The sequence below is a fragment of the Asparagus officinalis genome, chromosome 6 (genome assembly GCF_001876935.1).
Source record: "Asparagus officinalis chromosome 6, Aspof.V1, whole genome shotgun sequence".
NCBI classification, from domain to species: Eukaryota; Viridiplantae; Streptophyta; class Magnoliopsida; order Asparagales; family Asparagaceae; genus Asparagus; species Asparagus officinalis.
In genome coordinates this window covers 5,016,388-5,037,007 of record NC_033799.1, presented here as the reverse complement: position 1 = coordinate 5,037,007, position 20,620 = coordinate 5,016,388, and the positions used below count along the sequence as shown (strand labels likewise).

The window sequence follows — 20,620 nt, the reverse complement described above, 5'->3', positions numbered from 1 at the left end:
GCCGACGAGGGAAGCAAGCAATACACGGAGACCCTAACTAGTGAAAGCGAACCTAAGTGAGAGCGCAGGATTGGTTTGGGACAAATCATTAATTGAAATCCAACAATTCAATAGTATGTTATATTATGTAATGAGATGAGAAGAAATAGCAAGAGAAGAACGTGGAACGAAATCTAGGAATAATGAGATAACCGGAGAAGCAAAAAAGATAGCAGCTGAAGACAAGAGAGAGGAAGGGGCATTTAATAATTACAAATGATGGGTTTTATTGCGAAAAAAACCGACAACTTGTTTCAACCAAGGTTATCGATAGCGGATAGCGTCGCGTAACGGTGAGGCATTGCTAAGGCTATTTCGGGCTATTGTGATAAAATAGCGGTAAAAAACATAAAGTCAAATAGCGGTCTAATTTAGATATGTATAAATACTAAAAAAAAATTAAAGAAAAATCTAAGAAATCTAAAAGTACATATTGGATGATTTAAAGAGATCCTAAATATGAAATAGACATGTAATCATCACATAATACCAAAGGTGACTGGAGGAGTCAAAAAGTCGTCGTCTTCGAGAAGAAGAGCTTAGCGGTGACAGGACTGTCCTAAGAGGAGCTCACGGTGAAGGAGGTGAGAGTAAGTATCAAGAGGAAGTATCAAGATAGGTTCCAGAGGCTATGAGAAGTGGCAGGAGTATGCTGAAAATCACAGGAGACGGTGGAATGCAATGGTCAATGGTTGAGTTTAATTTAAAAAAAATAAGCCTCAAACCGCTTTTAAATAGCAGTCAAAAAGCAAATTTCGAATGCAATCGCTCACTATTTATCGTTATGACACACTATTGATCGTTTTTGCAAACAGACATATTCCGCAATATGTCACCGCTATTGCGCAATAGCGTAGCGGGCGATAGCGTCGCGGGAAGGGACCGCTAACGCTATTAGCGCCGCTATTGCGGGGCTATTTACCGCTATTTATAACAGTGTTTCAACCATAGATAATGGGGTTGATGCGTGGATGTTCTCTACATCATCAAACACACCAGCTAACAAAATGGTGTCACATGCTAGCCCTTTTAACAATATACATATTCCTGTAATTATATATTCTTGTAGTTTTAACTTTTTCAGTGCTTCATATGCACAGCAACTTGTCCAGAGAGGTATCCATTCCCCCTGCCTTTTAAGACAAGATGAGAAAATGATTCAAGCATCAAACTCTCGCCACTTATTGGTATTTTGCTTAATCCAATCACTTTGATTTGATTCTAAATAAGCACGCGTTTCATATTATACATTGCCAACAACCAAGAGTTACATTCTAGCAGGCAAAACTAGTACCATAAAGAAAAGAAGCAAAATTGACTGTAAAGAAAGAAATCATAAAGAAAGAAGTCACAATTTATCAAGGAAATACAAACCTGGATGATGCCAAAACTTATCGTTTGTCACTTCTCGATGAAGCCGCTCCACTGATGTATCTTGATATTGTAGATTATTTGAAGTTTGCTTCTTAGGGGGAAGGTGCTTTTTGCTACCTGTTTTTTGATCAGTAACACTCTGACCTGTTGCATTTTGTTTTCGAGATGAAGCTGGTGGGTTTTTAAACTGCCTAGACTCTGAAGACTGTTTCCACGAATCCTCTTTAGCTGTGCTAGGTGAATATAAATCAGATGGGGATTCATTACCATTAGTTTTTTTGGATCGAGAACGTGACCCAGAATTAACATCGCCATTTGGCTCAGGCTTCAGGTCACTACACTCCACACGGTTACCTGATTCTGAGTTCATACTCGGTTGCTTCTGAATCTTGGTCATAGACTGCCGTTCATTCCCGGCAGAGTTATTACGACTAGCTTCTTTTACAGTACGAGTAACGATTGATGGAAAAGATGCTGGTCTCTTTGGCGTTGAGGTCTTCATAGAACCTGCATGCTTGACATCCTCTGCATTGATAAACACAGTCTGCCTAGCCCTTTTCTTTCCCAGCATTGCTTCCCTGTGCTCATCGAACTTAGGCCTCTTTCCAGGGTTGTTTGCAATTCTTGCTGCATGACTTGCCTCAACTCCTTTGATATCTTTAGACTTCAAACTTGCAGGAGGTTCTTCTGGACCATCTGCAACAGCATCCCCCTTAGAAGTACAGTTCAAATCTCCACTGCCTTCTGATTCCAATCCAAGCTCAGGTTTCCCTTCTTTCTCATTGTCTCCTACATCACCTTTGCTAGTCCCCGTAAACCTAGAATCGTTATTTGTTTTATTCCTACACTCATTGTCTTCAGCTACTTTATGTTTCTCTTCAATTTCAACATTCTGAGTTCTATCATCATTCCCATCCATATCACACAGTTCTCCTTCTTCTCTGTCAACAGGGGAAACTCTACTATCATCACATCTATTTGCAGTCAAAGACGTCGATGCTTCATCCGCATTCGAGTCCTCTTCCTTCTGTTTTGACCCTTCCCTCGAAACCTGCAAGTTTCTGGACCTAACAAACGGTTGAAACCCAGAACCCGAAGATGCATGTGTGAAAGCATGATTATTTACTATCCGAGAACTCGCCTCTGTAGACAGAAGCAAAATGGAGGCCTGAAGATTCGATGTTGGAAGAGACTTTTGGGGCAAAACAAGAGGCACACTCCCCTTCTCATCCTCCTCTTCCGCCGGGGGCTCATTAAGGTCAAATGAAATTCCTCCTCGAGAACCCATCTCATGTGCAATCGCATATAAATCGAACAAATTGCCTAATATACCCAACTGTACACTCTAAATTACCACTTTTGATGCTATCAATCAAATAAACCTGCATGAACATTAAACCAGCCACTAATGTATACCACCTCTTTAGGGTAAAAAAAATCGAAGCTTTATCAGATCAATAATTCGATCACCTTCAAATCGAATCTCTCAAGGCCACAAATTCAAGAAAATCGACTAAAAAGATACATGAATAACATCTAATCACTTCAATTCCTAGAGAACCCGAAGAAAAACTAAAAAGATCGAAATTTTAAGAGATAGGGAAAAGGATTGGAATCGCTGACCTCGAGCGCTCTAAATCGCTGATTCTGATTCCTCGAAAAGACTTGGCTTCAATTGATGAATTTATAGAGTTCTAGTTGTCCGATGAGGATCCTGTTAGGGTTTTTATTTTCCCACGGGGGGAGATCTACATCATAGCGAGAAGTCGGGTACGGGTGTACTGCCGCGCGGGCAATTTTAACTAACGGTCTTCTCCAATCATCGCCGTTTATTTTGGTTTGCTTAAGCCGGTTGTGTTTCGAGCTTTGGTTGATCTCGAGAGGCAGCAGACCGGGTACTTCGAGATCATCAGGCTTTAATAGTCGTGCAGATAAGGTATCATGGGCTGCCGGGTTAATGGGCCGTTTTGCGCCGTTGGATCTTGAACTGAAGAATCAGCTGTCGGCTCATAACAGCAAATAACGGCAGGGGAGGTGTTCTCTTAACACATATAACCCCAACTTATCGATATTTGAAAATATCCCCTAAAACCTTAGTATACCCCCATTTCCCCCCTTTATTTGATTTTTCTACCCCTGATTCCCATCCATCCACGACTGCAATTACAGCAGGTTACTACAGCATGGCCGCGTGAATTTGCAAATATCAAGTTGAGGGGTGTAATTCGCAAATAACAATGATCAAGAGGGTACATATGTAAAACCCCTTAAAAGGGGAATTAGGTGATGGTCAGTTCAAAAGGTCAAAATTGGGCATCTTGCTCTTTTGTACTTTTGCTTGTTTCTATTATTTTGGACGTATTTAATTTTTCTTTTTTTGGGGGGATATAAAGGCTATGGATAACTTTATTGCAAGACGAAAATTTGCTCCAAACGCAGGCGAGTTAGCATTTTGGGCTGGATAGTTAGGGGATTTGCAGGACATACTTTCTACTTCTTGAGGAGGGTTTATTTCTCGTGAGGGGTTGAAAAGTCAGCGAAGTACCAAATACTGTTCATCCCCAAACATGTGCGAGTACTTGGATGGTTGGTGGAGTACTACTCATAGAAACGGAGAATATGACAGTAATCGTGGGTCTCTTGTAGGGTAAATTACACAGACCCCTGTTTTGCAGTAAACCCCTAATAACGTCTAGAATCGCAATAGACCCCCGGTAATTATCGGGATTGCGTGAAACTCTAATAAATATGTGTGGTTCTGCAGATAGCCCTTATGATGACACCGGTCCATATCTATTTAGAATCTATCTACATCGCCAATGCAGAATGTGGACTGATGTCGTCATGGGGTCCTCTACAAAATACTTAAAACTTATTTGGGGTTTTTTTTTGCAGTTCCAATAGTTATTTGAGGTTTAGTATGTTTTTAGAAGTTATTACGGTCTACTACTGCAAAATGCTAAAAGTTCTAGGAGTTATAAGGTAATTCACCCTTTGTTATATTCCCACACAGCGTGATTTGGACGGTCCTATTTTCAGGAACTTAATGAGTGATGCTGGTATTTTATGGCTTTTAACTTTTTTGATAAAAGTTTTATTGAATTTGTATGAATAGAATATTTACTTCGTTGAACCTAGCTTATGTTAACTTATAACTAGTTTTTCAAAAGTTCGAATTCCAACTTTTTTAAATGGGACCTATAAATCATCTTATTGATGATTTACCAAATACTTAAATATAAAAAAAGCTAGTTTGACGAAAAAAACTAAGCTCTCCTAAACACCCACTAAATATTGTCATATTTGGATATTAGCCCCACAAATAAATGAAACTGGTCAGATTTTTTTACTATGTTCGAATGATTCCAGACATTTTAATCATTAGTCACAGAAATTTGATTTTTTTTTCAAGTCAAACTTAGGAAACCAAGCTACGTCAGATGAAAATCTTTTTCCGCAGGCGCTAAATTCTATGTATTTTCTCATCTCGTGCCACAACTAAAAGAAAACGGGTCAAGCTCCGATTACGAACCAACTCAAATATCCTTTAGAAATTAACAAGTAATGACATAATCAAGTCTAGTCTATCAAAAAAATTAATAAGTAATGACATAATCAAAGTCTAGTCTGCCAAAAGATGCAAAGAGTGTGACTATATGAGAATATGTGCTTCTTCCTTGCTCTATGATCTCTTCTGTAAAGACCAAATAGGCTGCAAAATGTTTTTTTTAAAAACAATAATTGCTACAATTATTGTAATAGAAATTGACTACAGTAAATATTGCGAGAGTTCACGGAAAAAAAAATAATAATGTCAAAGTTTTGCAACAAAGAATAACATGCACAAACCAAAGATTCGGCAACTCACCAGTCGGTAATAAATGTATATTACACAAATCTAGTATGCAAAAACACATTAGAACTCTTACATGCGTTAGAAGAAAATATAAAATATACCCAAAATGAGTATACGTGTTAATTTCATTAAGAGTTTACATTCAAGTAAGCAATAAATGAAGGAGATCCCGTTGTTAGAGGGAACTTCTGATCTTGGAAAAAGTAGGATATATCCATCTTATCTTATTCAAATATATGCAACAAGGCAAATTTAGGGAAACACCACCATAAAGCTCATATGCAGAATACAAGTAAATATATTAGCCAAATAAATAAAGAAAATGATACAACAATAACACTGAGGCTATATAGACAAACAATAGGCAGGAGAGTTTTCGAAAGAGAGCTTAGAATTGGAAATAACACAAAAACAGATATTGGTCTTGGTTAACCAAGGACTGTGACAGTTAAATGGTAAAATTTCTTCATATAATGTAATTATGTTTGTGGATACTCTTTAATAGGAAATCACTAGAACACAAGCGCTAGATTTGAGGATGGGTCTCTATTTCAGTAGCCAATTCACTTGTTAGACGATCTGCTCGCTCATCCTGGCCTCCAGCAAAATTATAAACTCGGAATGCCAGTTGAAATGCCCTCCATAGCATTTTTGAAGGGCTACCAGATTTTGACTTTACCTCCTTAGCTGCTTCCCTTGCTTCCTTGCTCTCCTACAACCCCGGCAAAAAGTTCAGTCAGAATAGCTTCAATTTCATATAGCTACCTTGTTTTTGTAAGAGGGCCTAGGTATACAAATATAAGCTTAGACTCCTGTTGCTAATACATATTGAAAAATTCATTCTAATGAAGGGCTCATCTAAGAGTCCTGAAGGTAGGATTTCATATCATTAAGATGTTTTATATATTGTTCAAGTTCTAAATGCTTATAAAGATGGAGTGTTATTGAAATAGATTTAGTGGAGAAAGTTCGTAAAGGTAGATGCAGGGGGAAATAGAGTTTGCACAAGGAGAGGCAAACCAAGAGAAAGGATTGGAGGATGGCAAGATGATGCCAAGAGAAATGCAGGACAAAGAAAATAGTAGGTTTTGTGAGCTTTGACAGTTGTGAGAAGTTTACCAAATTGTGTCATTTCAAATAGCTCCCTAATAAACCTGTTACAAAACAATCAATTTTGTAAAAGAAAAAAGATAAGGAAACTGCTTAGTTGATATAGAATGAGTAAAAGCACTTAGTAAAAATAATAGCAATCAATTGTGCTTCTAAAAAGAATAGAAGGTTAATGTCCCATTCTAAAATGTGCAAATTGTGAGGTTGTGAGCATAAGTTATTTAATTAGTTTGGTTCTAGAAAATTGGATATAAAGAAAAGTTGAGCAGGACATTCCATTTCTATCTTCGGTTACTGGAAGGAAGGAGGAAAGAGATACCTTTTGCTTCATAGTAACTTTGCTTATGATTAATTTGATTAAGGTGAGCAAAAGAAGAATTTTATTCCCCGTATTTCCTAGTATATTTATTTTCCATCATCTTTTGCCGAAGTAGATACATGCTTTCGGTTTCAGATAGGGGAACTCTGTTCTTGTTCATATTAATTGTGAATGGGTTTGTTGTTCTTTGGTTTATGAGTTTCAAGCAGATTTCATACTCTCGTCAATATATAACTCTATGTTACCTAATTCACTCCAACCCCTTTTACTTGTAATCAAGTTCATGCGTTTTAGTGAATTTCTGATCTGAACTGCTTGAATTTGACCCGAGAAATAAAAGAAGAGAATCAATCACTCAATGATTGTGAGACATTTTTATGTATTTTACACTACAATTTCATGTTCCTTAATGTTATTTATTTGTACTTTTCAACATATGTGCTATGACTGAATCTTGGAGTTCGAATTCTGATTATTTAATTAATGAGAATCGTGGTGGCCAAAATTTTTATTAGAGTAGTTTGCTTTCATGTTTTTTGAATAAATATCATGGCCTGCTTTATAAACTATAACTATACAAGACAGAAGTATCAATTGTGATGATTCTTAATTTACATGTCTTCAAATGTACATCTAAGTCTCATCTCTGTACACATGCACGCGGAGAATAGATGCATAATTATCCGATTAACCCTAGGTATCTACCAATACTGATCTCACAATTATATAAACATGGCTGTTGATTTAGGTTATAAGTAGGTTATGAAGAGTACTGCTGACAAAGAGTATTGTGTAGTTATAAACAATCTATAGGAAGATCCCTTAAATTTACCTTGAGTGCCACTTCTATGCAGTTAGATGATACATCAACCATAGATTCCTTGATGCGCAAAAGGACGCTGAAGTCAAGTTCAATGTTGTGGCTTTTGAATCTCTTGGATTCTTCGTCTTTGTTACGGTCTGTAGCATCCACTTCTTCCTTGATCTATGACGACATATAGCAATCAGTATATTGAGAATTCAGTTGTCATTGGATAAACTAATTTTTCATTCAAACATCATTCGCAATTACCTTGTTAAAGTAAGATTCAATTTTTTCAAGCTGCTGAGCAACAGGGCTCACCACCTTCCAGCTCTTCAGAGTTGTAGCTATTGCCTCCAGCTTCGAGTACAATGCAACAGCCATCCTTATAGTCTCCAACTTCTTTGTAGGGAACTCTTCAAATCTAGCTAATACCTGGAGTCCAATTAGTAGTAACATGGTTAACAAAAAGAATTATTATTCGATAAAACAAATTCGCATTTTGTCACCTGTGATTCATCTGTCAGCTTTTCAAGATGCAGCTCAACTTGCTTGTGGAATTTGGTCAGGTCAGTCATGTCCTTAGTGCGAAAAGAACCAATAGAAGATTTCAACTCTAAAATAGCTGCAGAATGGTTCTTAACATCTTCTTCAATTTGTTGAAAATAGGATGATCTGATGATATTAGACCAATTAAAATTAGAGGCAATAACTGTGATAAAACGCAAGTTTGTGACAAGAGTTCAGACCTCTTTGTTATCTCTGCTAATGCATCAGCCATTCCCTGGCCGCTATTTCCACCAGAGTTGCTCCCAGTCTTTTTCCGATGAGACGTTCTCCCATTCAAACTAGAACCTTCTACCTTCCCTTTGAGAAGTCTATACAAATTACCCATCTGTTTCGATCTTTTCAGTTTCGTATCTTTCTTCGAATGTAGTGCTTTCATCCCCGGTGGAGGTGGCGGGCCCCCTGATCTCGCGACTCCCGGTGGCAAAGGCGGTGGTGGGCCAGACCCTGATTTTACCGGTGGTGCGGATGCCATGTTGAGGTGGCAATCGCGGCGGTGCCGGGCCTAATCCGATTTTATCCAGTCGAATGGCGCGGTAGTGCCAGCAGACTCCCGATGCCTGGAGATGGCAATGGCAGCTGTGATGGCGATCCTGATTTTATAGGTGGTGGGAGTGGTGGAGGCATTGGTGCCAACTTGCTCTGTGATGGTGGTGGAGGTGGTGGAGGAATTGGAGATTTTGGTGTTGGTGGTTCTCTCAACTCTGGGGTAGGGGTAGGTGGTGGAGTTGCAGATAAGCTAGCTTCAGAAGGTTTACAATTATTTTCAGTATCCATGTCATTCATGAAATAATCTTGAAAATTATCTATTGTCATGGCATATGCAACTGGCTCCATGTTCATTGAGGAATCGAAAAATGGCATGTATACTCCTTGCAACACCATGGGAGTTGAAGGAGGTGTAGGGGTTTCAGACTGATGGCTTGGAGCTCTCAGGTGCATTAAGGGGATAGTTGGTGGTGCAATTAGTATTGTAGCTTCAGAAGGTCTATTTATATCACCACTTATGATATCATGTTTGTTCGTGTCATGTGGCATCGATTCCATACTTGTTTCTTGATGAGTATTTGGAGATGAATGCGTGAGCGCTGTAACTTCATAAGATCTACTTTCAGGATCGCTCTTAGTATCTGCATTTGACTCCACTGTTACTGATTGTACAGGATCTAGTTTCTGCTCACCATCGATTTTATGCTTTTGATGCATGGGAATGGATTTTTGATCCACAATGAGAGGTAACATTCGGAAAGATAGTCGCTTCATATCCAATGGCTTCAACTTTGCCAGGGCTTGAAGTCTCATAGGCTGGATATGAGATGATAAGCATGTTGAAACCGAAAGTTCTTTAGGATTTGAATGGCGCCCTGATGATGGTGGAAGAACCGAAGTTGGGGTGAGAGGAGAACCAAAGCTGGAGTACTTTCCCTGGTGATTATCCATGAGATCAAACATCTCCTTTGCTCGTGAACTCATGTAATTAAGCCTTTCAAGCACTTTCTCAACTAGAATAGAATATAATTATTAAGAAAAACTGCATTACTCTTGTATAATGTCTTTATTACTAAATAAAAAGGAGAGTGCTTACCTAGTTTGTGAAAGCTCAAAGTTTCCAAGTATACATCCTTCTCGATTGCAAAATTCTGAGAGTGGTTTTGTGCCCATAAATCTCCAACAGACTTAAGGGCCTTGTAAAAATAGAACAGTACCTGAGAGTTTGGCTCATTGTTGTCAGTTATCATCTTTACTAGAGGCAATGAGATTAAAAAAATCTAGCAACGATAGAAAACATGCCCTACTAAAGAAATTAATGGCGCTGTCCCTTAAACCACAAGCAAACATTCAATCCAGGTATATGCTATATGCAAGTACATGAACAAAAATGCCAAAATGCGAGAACAAAAACAGTGACGAACAAAGAGAAGATTAGATATATGAACCAGAGAAGCAGGAAACATTATATGCAATTTGAGATGGACGCGTGTGTATGTTTTTGGTAGTTCCAACAAAAAATAGATTTATAATTATATTTAACCTGATGTGTAGATCCGTGATTGACTTCAGAGATCTGAATGCATGACCCACACTTGGGATACGTTCGCAGGAGATCCTCCAAAGTGTTCCTCAAAAACTACTAGGCGGACAAACATAATAATGTCAGAGTAGTATTTCAAACAGAATAATTAGCTAGTAGAACAATAATATTTAAGAACATATGAGATGAAAAAAGTATCTAGATATTTCCTACAGCAGCCCTAGATTATCCATAGCCAACATTTGTCAAGTACTGCTAAACCAACTAACATCCGGACACCAACCGCTGCATTTAATTAATTTTCAAGCGACAATAAAACTTTTTAGTAGAAGTTCACATGACTTCTTTATTACTTGCAGGAGACTGAGCAAGTGAGCAAAAAACTCACATTTTTCCATATATTGATTAGATGATACGAGTAGTCTTGGCCTAACTCTTTTCTCCCTGTTAAGGCAAGAGAGGTTGTATGACTCCTCAGCTTCCATATTAACCCTGAATACTAGAAGTTGAAGGCAGAACAGAAGCTAGGATTTTGAGGCTAACGTTGTCACATAATAACATATACATCAATCAATTATATAGGACATATGTTTAGATATAGGGTTAATTGCAAACAGACCCCCCGCAGCATCACCCAATTGCAAAGAGACCCCCTCTAGTTCTATTTGTCGCGAATAGACCCTCAAGTGAACTTATTTTTACTCGTAAAATCGTTAAAAATGTTTGAGGAGGCGGACAGACCCCTTCTAGTTATATTAGTGAGAATAGCTACCCAATTGCTTATTTTTTAACTTCTAAAATAGTTGAAAAAGTTCACTGAGGGCATGTACTCGCCCTTGGGCCAATACTAAGGGGGTCTATTCTACAGGGTGTATATGCACAATAAATATAACTAGAGGGGGGTCTATTTGCAATTGGGTGATACTACAGGGGGTATGTTTGCAGTTAACCCTTAGATATATAAGTTTGAGACTTTGTGTGGTGGACACACATATCTATCATCACCCGGCAAGCCATGTTTTTGCGCCAGAACACATTCCCTTGTTATTGTCAACAAACTTCTCCAGAATTTATAGTTCTAATCTTATTGAACCGATATCAAAAAGTAATTCAGTACCTCATGCAACGACACAGAGTCATTAAAAGGAGGAAGCTCGAGGGCTCTCCTGAAATTTGCAATGTGCTCTTTGAGCACCCCATGCAGGGACGGCTCTGCCTCCTGCCCGCAATGGCCAATTGTATTCCACCGCACGAATCCCTTCTGCGGCCACATTTCTTTAAAACCCAGAGAAGCCTGCATCAAATCGGGCACTTACGTAACTGCGGCATTTCATCAAACAAGTAACGTGCAACATGGACATCATGATGGGCAACGGTTATACCTCATCATGGGCAATGTCGGCGAGCTGGAATGTGAAAGAGCCATTCGTCGCGAGCGCGGGACCCAATGCGGCGTCCTTCTCGGCTGCGGAAGCTGCTGCAACCATCTCTCGGGGAAATGGCGATGTGTATAATTGAATAAAGAGGAAACCAAGATACCCAATATCGATGGGTGTTGACAGGAAATAACAATCGAGATAACAAAGTGGGAAATATTCATGCAGGCTGTCGCATGAGATCAGTGGGAGGAGAAGAGAAAGGGTACAGGCAAACGACACCACATCGCAGACGAGCTGCGATGGGGGCGTTGAGCTTCGGGGAGAGGAAAAGAAATGAAATTTGGGGAAGAAAACAAGAGGAAGAATTTCCTCCTGAAAACAAGGAGGGAAATTGGAAAATTATAAATAATAATAATTATCAAGGGTTAATTATGCATAGGACCTTTGCAGTTCTATTTGTAGCGAATAGACCCATGAAGTATAGGTCCAGCCATCCAGGTGCGAGCACACCTACCTAGTGAATTCTTTCGACTCTTTTAAAAATTCAAAAAAGAAAAGCAATTGGCTTTCTATCCTCATGAATAAAAAAAATGGGGGATCTATCTGCCTCCTTAAACATTTTGAGCGATTTTAAGAGTCGAAAAAATATCAGGGGTCATTTTGCAAAAGTGGAACTACAGGGCTCTATTATTTTAATAAACTGTTGTTGTATCTTATCATTGTCTTGTTTTATTACTAAGCTAAATACTCAATTTGGGGGCCTTTTTCATATTTATACATATCTTTCTACTTTTTTTCTGTATCATGTACCATGTTTAAGGATGTAGCGGAAAAGAGGAGTCACTTTGAGTAATCTTTCATAATAATATGAAGGCATAAACAACTCCTCAACGGATGAAAAGAAGCCGGATATGAACCCATAATTCCAAGAAAAAAGAACTAAAATTCACAGGCTAGCTCGACATGCTTAACCTTCGTCATCAGATACGCATGAAGTTGCTCAAACCGAGATGTAGGTTTCACAATTACCGTACCGATTATGAAGTGCTCAACAAACCAACAAGCCATCAGCGTCGACAAGACGCGACAAGCCATAAGCGTCGACAAGACGCAGACAGAGAACACACAGAAAGCGAGATAACACAGAACCAAAACAGCTAGGTGTGAGCTTCAGATCAAAACAGACTTTTTCCCCGGAATAATGCATGGCCACAACCTCAGGCATAGCCGTGAATTCTGACGCTCAAGGTTCAGTACAATTCGAGATAAATGAACTCAGAGACTTATATTTTGAAAGATTCTGATTCTGATCATCATATTGTTTAGTTCAACCAGTTTAACTACAATGCCATCGGAGGAGGCCTGCTTCAGATGCTTTGTACAAGAAGATCAAACATTAAACAACGAACGCGAAGTTATAAGAGTATACAACATGCAGATCATTCTGTCCAAACCGAGAGAGACGGCTAACTCCTCTATGAAATGAAAGCTTTGACAAGCTCAGTGTAATTGCACACGTCGCCAGTCCTAGGGCACGTCACTCTGCCATCATTCTTCTTAGCCATTTCTTCAAGTGCCTGTGATATAGTAGTCCACCACAAACAACTTCAACTTATTAACTTATTTATCTATTATGTAGTGTATGAAAAATATTAGATTTGTACCTTGGCACTGTACACATAACCATTGGGTAAAACAAGTGGTGGGTTCTCGCTATCCATGAGCTCTTTGGTAATGTAGCAAACTAGCTTGGAGTGGTGCTGTTTTGAGAATGGCAATTGCGCTGCCAATTTGCGGAAGCCCTCCTGTGACAGTGGGTCTTCCTTGGGACAATCCTCTTCGTAACAAAAACTGATTGAAGTTAAGAAATAGATGATGATGATGATGATAAGTTCTCTGATCTCTACAAAGGTAAATTTAAATTGAAATGTAAACAAGCCGCTCTCTTTTTTTTCCCATTTCTTAGTAAGGATACGGAGTTTTAAGAGCTGATAATCCAGCTTGAAGATAGATATTCAGTAGAGGTTCAAGGGTCATGCCAAACAATCTACAGAATTCCTGCTTAAACTGTTCAACTAAATAGTCCCATTGCTTTGCCTCGAATAAAACCTGAAACAAGATAAGCTTGTACATATCAGAATTTTTTTTAGTATCCAAAAATTAATTTTCGTCTATGAAACTTGGCAGAGGTCTTCACAAACTGGGTTTACAATATATAACTTCCTGCACACTTTTCAATTAATTCAAGGACGCTCACATAGTCACAGTAGCTCCTATACTGGATAATGCTTGATTAGTAAACAAGTCACACAAAGAAATCAAAGTAATTTTCAGAAGCACGGTCACTGTCATCATCTAAGCATCTTAGGATCATCCAATCAAGAGAATCAGTTAAGGAGAACAAACACTAAAATAACAAGGCTAGAAAACAAAATCCCTAAATTTGAGATCCACTGTCAACATGACATTGGCCCTTTGGATTGGTGCATAAACCCTGTGGCCAAGAAAAGTCTTGAGAAGACACAGAATTTCTAGAGAACCATTGCCTATATGATGAGTAGAAAACATAAGTTAATGGACACTTAGGGTCAGTGTTCAAACGCATGAATGATTACGAATGCACTTGGACAATGCATAATGCATCCGTATTATACACCACATGATCTAATACAGCAAATGCGCACGCATTGTTCGTGTATGGGTTTTATAGATACCCCCCCCCCCCCCCCCAGAAAAGAAAAAAGGGACACACACACACACACACACACCCATTACAAAGATTTGAGGGACTAATGATCCAATCATACACCGCACAACCCACCGCCCACTCCCCAACACACACCCTTTTCGAGCTGTGTGTGTTTGCTTGTGCCGGTGACGTTGAAAGTTTTCATGAAAAATTAAAATACAGGATGAAGTTTATAGTTCATAAAATGTTTTAATATCCGGTGTAATCTGTTTGAGTATAGCATGGTATTACCTATCTTGTGCTGGACAAGTAATTAGAAATAAGGTTTATGCACCCATATACAACCTCAAGCACAGTTGTTGCTGCAGATCCAATTGATGCAGGATGGAAGGAAGTTGCGCAACAAGTCCTTTTGAACACACCAGGACATGAAAGAGGTAGAAGAGCCAAATTTTACATTGCTTAGGTTTGTGTTATTTGGCATGAATTAGTACAAGGAATGAAAGAGAAGAGGAAAGGAGGTAAAGTTCGTTGAATAGTAACCACCTGACAAATCCATAAACACTTTTCATTTAATATTATTGTAGTATGTTCTGAATTTCAAATGTTTGGAACTTTGGATTATTTTTGTAAAGTAGTTGAGTAATCCTTTTGCTACATCCTTGAAACTAATAGTTGCACAAGAAAGGCATAAAGTTTTCAAGTACACTCTAGTCGAAAAGACTCCTCCTCCTATACTGTAAAAAATAAGCACATACACTCAAACAAGAGCCAAAAATGTTGTCACCTAATGACAGTCAAATAGACAGATACAAATTATTAACATGCATCCCGTGTCACACGAAGTTTTGCATCTCGATGACATATACATACAACATAAAAATAATGATGGCAGAATGCATGGTCAAGGTGTCTCCATTACTGCATAAATATATAACACAGCTTGTGGTCACAAGATATACCTTGTAAATCTCACATTCAGTAGTGCTCCTAAAAGCTAAAGTTGCCATGACTCGTTGTAGTTCTTTCATATGTGTAGCTCCCCAAGGTGCAAGGTACTTTCGAGAATATTCAATAGCTGGAAGGGTGCTGCCAGCTCGAACCAATTCTATAAATTCCTGAAGCCTCAATTGAAACTCAAATTTACTCTGTATAATAGAAGTTGCATGAACAAATGGTAAGCAGTGGGAATTATTTAAGCCCTTTGAAAGTGCATAGGCAGATATTAGCATAAAAATTAAATTGGAAACACAAATATAGCAAACAGAGAAAAACCCCCAAATAGTTAACCTACAGCATGCTTGCTCAGAAAAATAAAATAAAATGCATATCCTTCATTCATCAATAAAGTCATGAATAATCAAAATCAAAAGGATATTGCAGAAAGAAAAGTCATCTCATAGGAAGTTATGTAAAGAGTGCCAACTAAAAATCGATGTCAAGAAAACAAAATTGGGGGTGGGGTGGGGGTGGGGGCGGAAAATACTTATGCTGGTTATTGTACCACTAACATTTTGTATGAGATTTTACACTTGTGAGTTTTGTCCATACAACCAATCCTGTAGCTTGCAAGTTCAATCACAGAATCGTCAGCTCCTCCTAGCTATACATGATTTTGAAATAAAATCAAGAAAATACATGCAAGAAAAGCATATAGCTTCAAGATCCGAGAACTTGTATCTTGTCTAGAGTTTTTAAGGCAGGATGATATGAAAAAAGGAAGCTTATATGAATGTCAACTTTTGAGAAACGTGCATGTCATCATCACTATCTCCAGTCTTTCAGAGTTTGGACAATGGTCAAATTGAACTCTTAATCATCCTTCTGAGAAATCGGTTTGCTTAGTCTCCAAATTTTACACAAGAGCACATAAATAAAAGAAAAAATCACTTTCATGATTAAATTTGTCTGTCTTAGCAATACAAATTGAATCATTCTCCAGTTAAGAGGTTAAAAATTAACAATAAGACCTTTTTTATATACATAGCATGAATGTCCTGGTGAAAATTTTGTTCTAAATGTGCATGTAAGCAGGTCATTTATAAGCTTAAAATATCTTGAAATAAGAGGAATAAAGGTTAGATTTCCACTGTTGACATGACGTATCTGAAATTAATAAAGTCATCCTGACATCATCGGTTCATTAACATAATTCCCTGACTTACAATTTTTCCCATATAACCTATTCAAAGACTCAGTTTACCAAACGAACCCAAAAATATACCAAAAAACCTAATGCCCTTGCTAGAAACAATGAAATAATATGTAGATTAAATCTGCAAATTAAAATTGGAAGCTTCCTAACATCACAGTAAGTTGCCTTTGCAAAAAGGAAAATATTTGGTAGCTACAGTAGTATTCATTCTATCATTTGATTTGGAAAACAAATACTCCATTATTTAGCTAGTGATAACCATATCGCTTGTCTGAGAAAGGTAGAGAATTCAAACACTGTCACTGAACTTAAATGTAATGTCAGAAAAGATAAATTAGACGTTTTGAAACTGTGGCTTTATAAATTTATCACCACAACTGGCCTCTCCTTGCTTAATTAGAGTACTCAAAGTTAACCATGCTGTCATTAAGCAAAATCAAGACATGATGACCTTAGAAAACTGCAGTCTTGTGATTTTCTACAAACTAATCAGAAACATAATTATTACATCAAGAACAAAGTCTTCATTCCAAACTTCTGGGATTGACTATATGAATTATGTTATTAAGAGACCAGTATTGAAGGCCCAAAAACATAATATTGGCATACAATGTACTTATGCTTTTCTTTCATAAGGCTAATTTATTGGGACTCCACAACAGTTCAATCCTATGTGAACTATTTCATCCTTGCTCATAAATTACACTAGATTTAACCCTTGAGGCCCAGTGCTTTCAATGAACAATGAACTTGTAGATTAACATGAAAGTACATATATGCATGTGGGTGCAACAATGTCATTAAGTACTGTACCAAATCAGTTCCCTTTAGATATTTTCTGGATCCTCAAACGACTGTATTCACTCACTAACTCATTCACCAAAAAAGGAAAAGAAAGTAGAAAGAATGGACATCTTTTCTTTGTAACTATAATTCATTAAGTCCGTTATCCCTCTCTGACAGAGCAAAAGGAAAAAGGGAAGATTACTGAGGCTCTAATGGTGGGAGGGAAGAAAGAAAGAAACATGCAAATCTCAGCTTCTTGCAGCTATAATTTTTTTTTAATATTGTAAATGGACCACTTCCCCTGGGATATTCCCTCAATTCTCAAAATGGGTGTTCACAACCTCACCATACTAAGATTTCTAGCTCCAGCTATAATTAGAACTTGGCATATTCTTACGCATTATAAAAAACAATAAAACAATCATTAAGTCAACATACCTTTGCTTTCTTCAATCTGGACCTGTTTTCCGCACACCAAGCTAAAGCAGAAGCTACTTCCTTATTATGAAGAGAATCAATTATCTTTTTTGCCTCAAGAAAAGCATCAAGATCAACAAGGTCCTGTAATAAATGGATCAGCTAGCTTAGTAAAGTTATGGAAGTGCAACTCTTAGTACGATAGCAGATGGAATACGAAGCCGATTATAGCATAATAAGAATGTTCACCATAATTGAATTAGATGATAACAAGATACAGTGAATTAATTATTAAAACAGACTAGGGAGTATGAAGTGTAAAACATAATCTTAACAACTCCATGTTTTTTCTCACAGCACCCTTTACATTTTAGATCGACTTTCTGACATGAAAAAAAGTTTAGTGTAGGTGCAAAAGGCATTGGACAGGTCTGTTTAGCGCTTTACAGGCTGAGAAAAACACTTACAAGTGCATTCTTAGAAAAGTTAAGTTTTTTTTTTAAGCAGGCCTAGGTGGTCATAACCTAAAACCCTAAGCAAATTACTCGCCAACCAGGCTGCTGGCAATATTTTTAAAAAAAAACTGCTTTTTCATTCCATTAATGAATAAATAATAACAAATAAATAATTTTCTTTCGCAATGAAATAGCTAAAATTCATAAATGAACATATCAGTTCTTCCCATTCTCATCAACTCTTTCTTAGTCCATGGATAATTATTGTTCCCGTACTGGCAAACATAATTTGCATGATCAGCAACCAGACTCTACCACCTACTGGCTGGCCTTTGCGTTATCCCAACCCCCCCCCCAACCCAAAACAAAAAAAAAAAGGGGGCGGGGGGCGGGAGGGATCTGTCATCATACTGAAGCATTAAAACATTTCCTGTATCTTGCACTGTAGAAAATGAAGTAACCACCCTCTCATCCACACCAATCATTTGAAACATCATGTGTATGCAATATATTGTGCATTCAAACTTGAAGAGAAGTACAGAACTCTTATCCAATATCAATCATGTGAAACATAAAAAACATACTATATATCTTGCATTAGAAAATGAACTAAAGTTTAAGATTAAGAAAAAAATCTTACCAAAACAAACTCACCTGTATATTGCTGCTTTCTGCAAGCTTAACAGCAGAATCATAATAGGACATACGCAACATATAGTCGACAAGGATTCGTTTCAACCTAGTATCGTTCCACTCATTCAAATTATCTGCATTTGCACTTTCCAAGTGTTCCAATCTAGCTCGGCATCTCTGTGCTTGCAAGGCCTCAACCTTGCTTCCTTCTTCTAGCTGATTGAAAATGAAAAGGCAATTGCAACAATATCGAGGCAGAAGAAAGCATACACGTAATACCAAGAATTTCTTTCAAATTATAATTTTTCTTCATAATAGAAAATTCCGGTTAAATTAATAGAAACTCTACTATGGGGGAAAAAGACACGATAAAGCTTTCTGAGTTACAAAAGAACTGGAAAATTGGGAAAAAATCAGAAATTTTCCCCAAAAAAATAAGGGGAAAAAAAGAAACCTCGTGCCTAACATTTTTCTACAACCAGAGATTCCATATTTCTCAAAGCTCATCCAAATGCAAAGTATCAATCCAGAAGAAAATATCCGCATAGTAACAAGAATTTCTCTAAGAATCTATAATTTTACTGAGATGGAGTAATCCCTAATAAAAATTCCAGGTACATTACCCGGAACTCTACTTTGAAAATGTCCCAAAAAAACCTAAATCTTTGTGAATTACCTAAATCCCCCCTAAACAACCGAGATCTCGATCCCTTACCTTGCGTTTAAGCCCCTGGAGCCTCGAAACCAGCGAAGTGAGATGCGTAACCGCCTCCTCGCTCGTCATATCCTCGCACCGATCGGCGGCGGCCGAAACGCTCGAAATGACGGCCGAAACTTCCTTCTCGGCGATCCGATGGTTGACCCTGATCATCTTCTTGTAATGCTCCAAGGGGACCCTCAAGAGCTGGTGCTCGAGCTTCAGCGACTCCGCGAGGTTGCTCAGCTTGATCGATAGGCGGGGGAGGCGTCGCCGTTGGAGTGAGGCGAATCTATGGACATATCCATTGATGGGATCGATCTTTTGCCTTTGCTTGCGATCAAGGATTCAAGGTTTGGGGAATGAGAGAGACTGAGAGTGTGTGGTGTTTATGAAAATAAATATTACACTTTGGTTGGAGTAAATTGTAAAATCTCCATATACTAGATTTACAAAAAGATTCACTCTTAAATCTATTTTGTAGTTTTGAGTAGGCTCAAATTATGGTACTTTTCTGAGTAAGTAATGATTTTATTTATTTATTATTATTTTTTGAGTAAGAAACGAAAGCATTTAAAGAAAATAAGTATTTTATATTTTGAATTTATGATTTAGTATGTTTATATAAGATTTTTAATAATACATGATTAGTTGTATAACCTCGTGATGGTTTCAACATTAATTTTTGTAGAAGTAAGAGCATCCAATATGCAATTTTTTTTATTCGCAACATTTTTTTCACTTTGACTCTTTTTTTTTAAGACCATTTTATTAGTCTACTGAAGCAAGCCCCATCACCAAAATTTACCTTATGAGATGACACTACAACTAGCAAATATCATTTATTTTTCTCCCAAAAATGTAATTAAAAAAACATGTAACAATTAATCCTAGCACTTTGCTTGAGTTCCTTTTGTAAAGATGATGGACGCATATTTATTTTACATAATATGCATTTTTTCTTACAAAAGAACCTTGATTAGATCAATTAGGTATTAGAAACGAGGTCCAGGGGTCATTCTTCTAACAACATAGAAATGAGATTTGTGTAATGTGCTTTTGCGCGTGTATAAAGTTTAATCTAGTTTTAATAAAATAGAAATCCTATCAGAACGCCACGCATAGTGTGGCGGGGCGTTCTGATCCGAACATGAGCCTTATACGAAGGGCATTTTTATAATTATCCTAAAACATACGTGGCGTATATACATGGGCTTGACCCCTATTCATGAGTCAAATCATGCTACCTTAAAAACTTTGGCACACTTGAATTTCTTGGTATCACGCAATCCATGTAAAAGTCAACATAT

General features: G+C 37.7%; 3 protein-coding genes across 3 annotated transcripts in view; all 3 read right to left on the bottom strand.

The window, feature by feature from the left end:
* LOC109844840 (uncharacterized ATP-dependent helicase C29A10.10c-like) overlaps positions 1-3,160 on the bottom strand; it is a 12,326-nt gene extending 9,166 nt beyond the window's left edge. The window contains exons 1-2 of the mRNA XM_020413992.1: positions 3,037-3,160; positions 1,414-2,795 (exon numbers count right to left, since the gene is read on the bottom strand). Coding sequence (XP_020269581.1) covers positions 1,414-2,701 — 1,288 coding nt within the window. The 5' untranslated portion in view covers positions 2,702-2,795; positions 3,037-3,160. The remainder of the gene's footprint in view (positions 1-1,413; positions 2,796-3,036) is intronic.
* On the bottom strand, positions 5,550-11,927 carry LOC109844813 (uncharacterized protein At4g04980-like). Its single transcript, XM_020413964.1, is given in 11 exon segments — positions 5,550-5,981; positions 7,531-7,683; positions 7,771-7,935; positions 8,010-8,175; positions 8,250-8,546; positions 8,548-8,572; positions 8,619-9,569; positions 9,653-9,773; positions 10,100-10,195; positions 11,217-11,393; positions 11,482-11,927. Coding segments are annotated over 11 exon segments (2,442 nt in total). The 5' UTR covers positions 11,587-11,927; the 3' UTR covers positions 5,550-5,795.
* LOC109845323 (macrophage erythroblast attacher-like) lies at positions 12,738-19,679 on the bottom strand. The gene is given in 8 exon segments (XM_020414560.1): positions 12,738-13,055; positions 13,143-13,329; positions 13,454-13,587; positions 15,130-15,315; positions 17,547-17,669; positions 18,635-18,829; positions 19,329-19,567; positions 19,570-19,679. Coding segments are annotated over 8 exon segments (1,215 nt in total). The 5' UTR covers positions 19,619-19,679; the 3' UTR covers positions 12,738-12,953.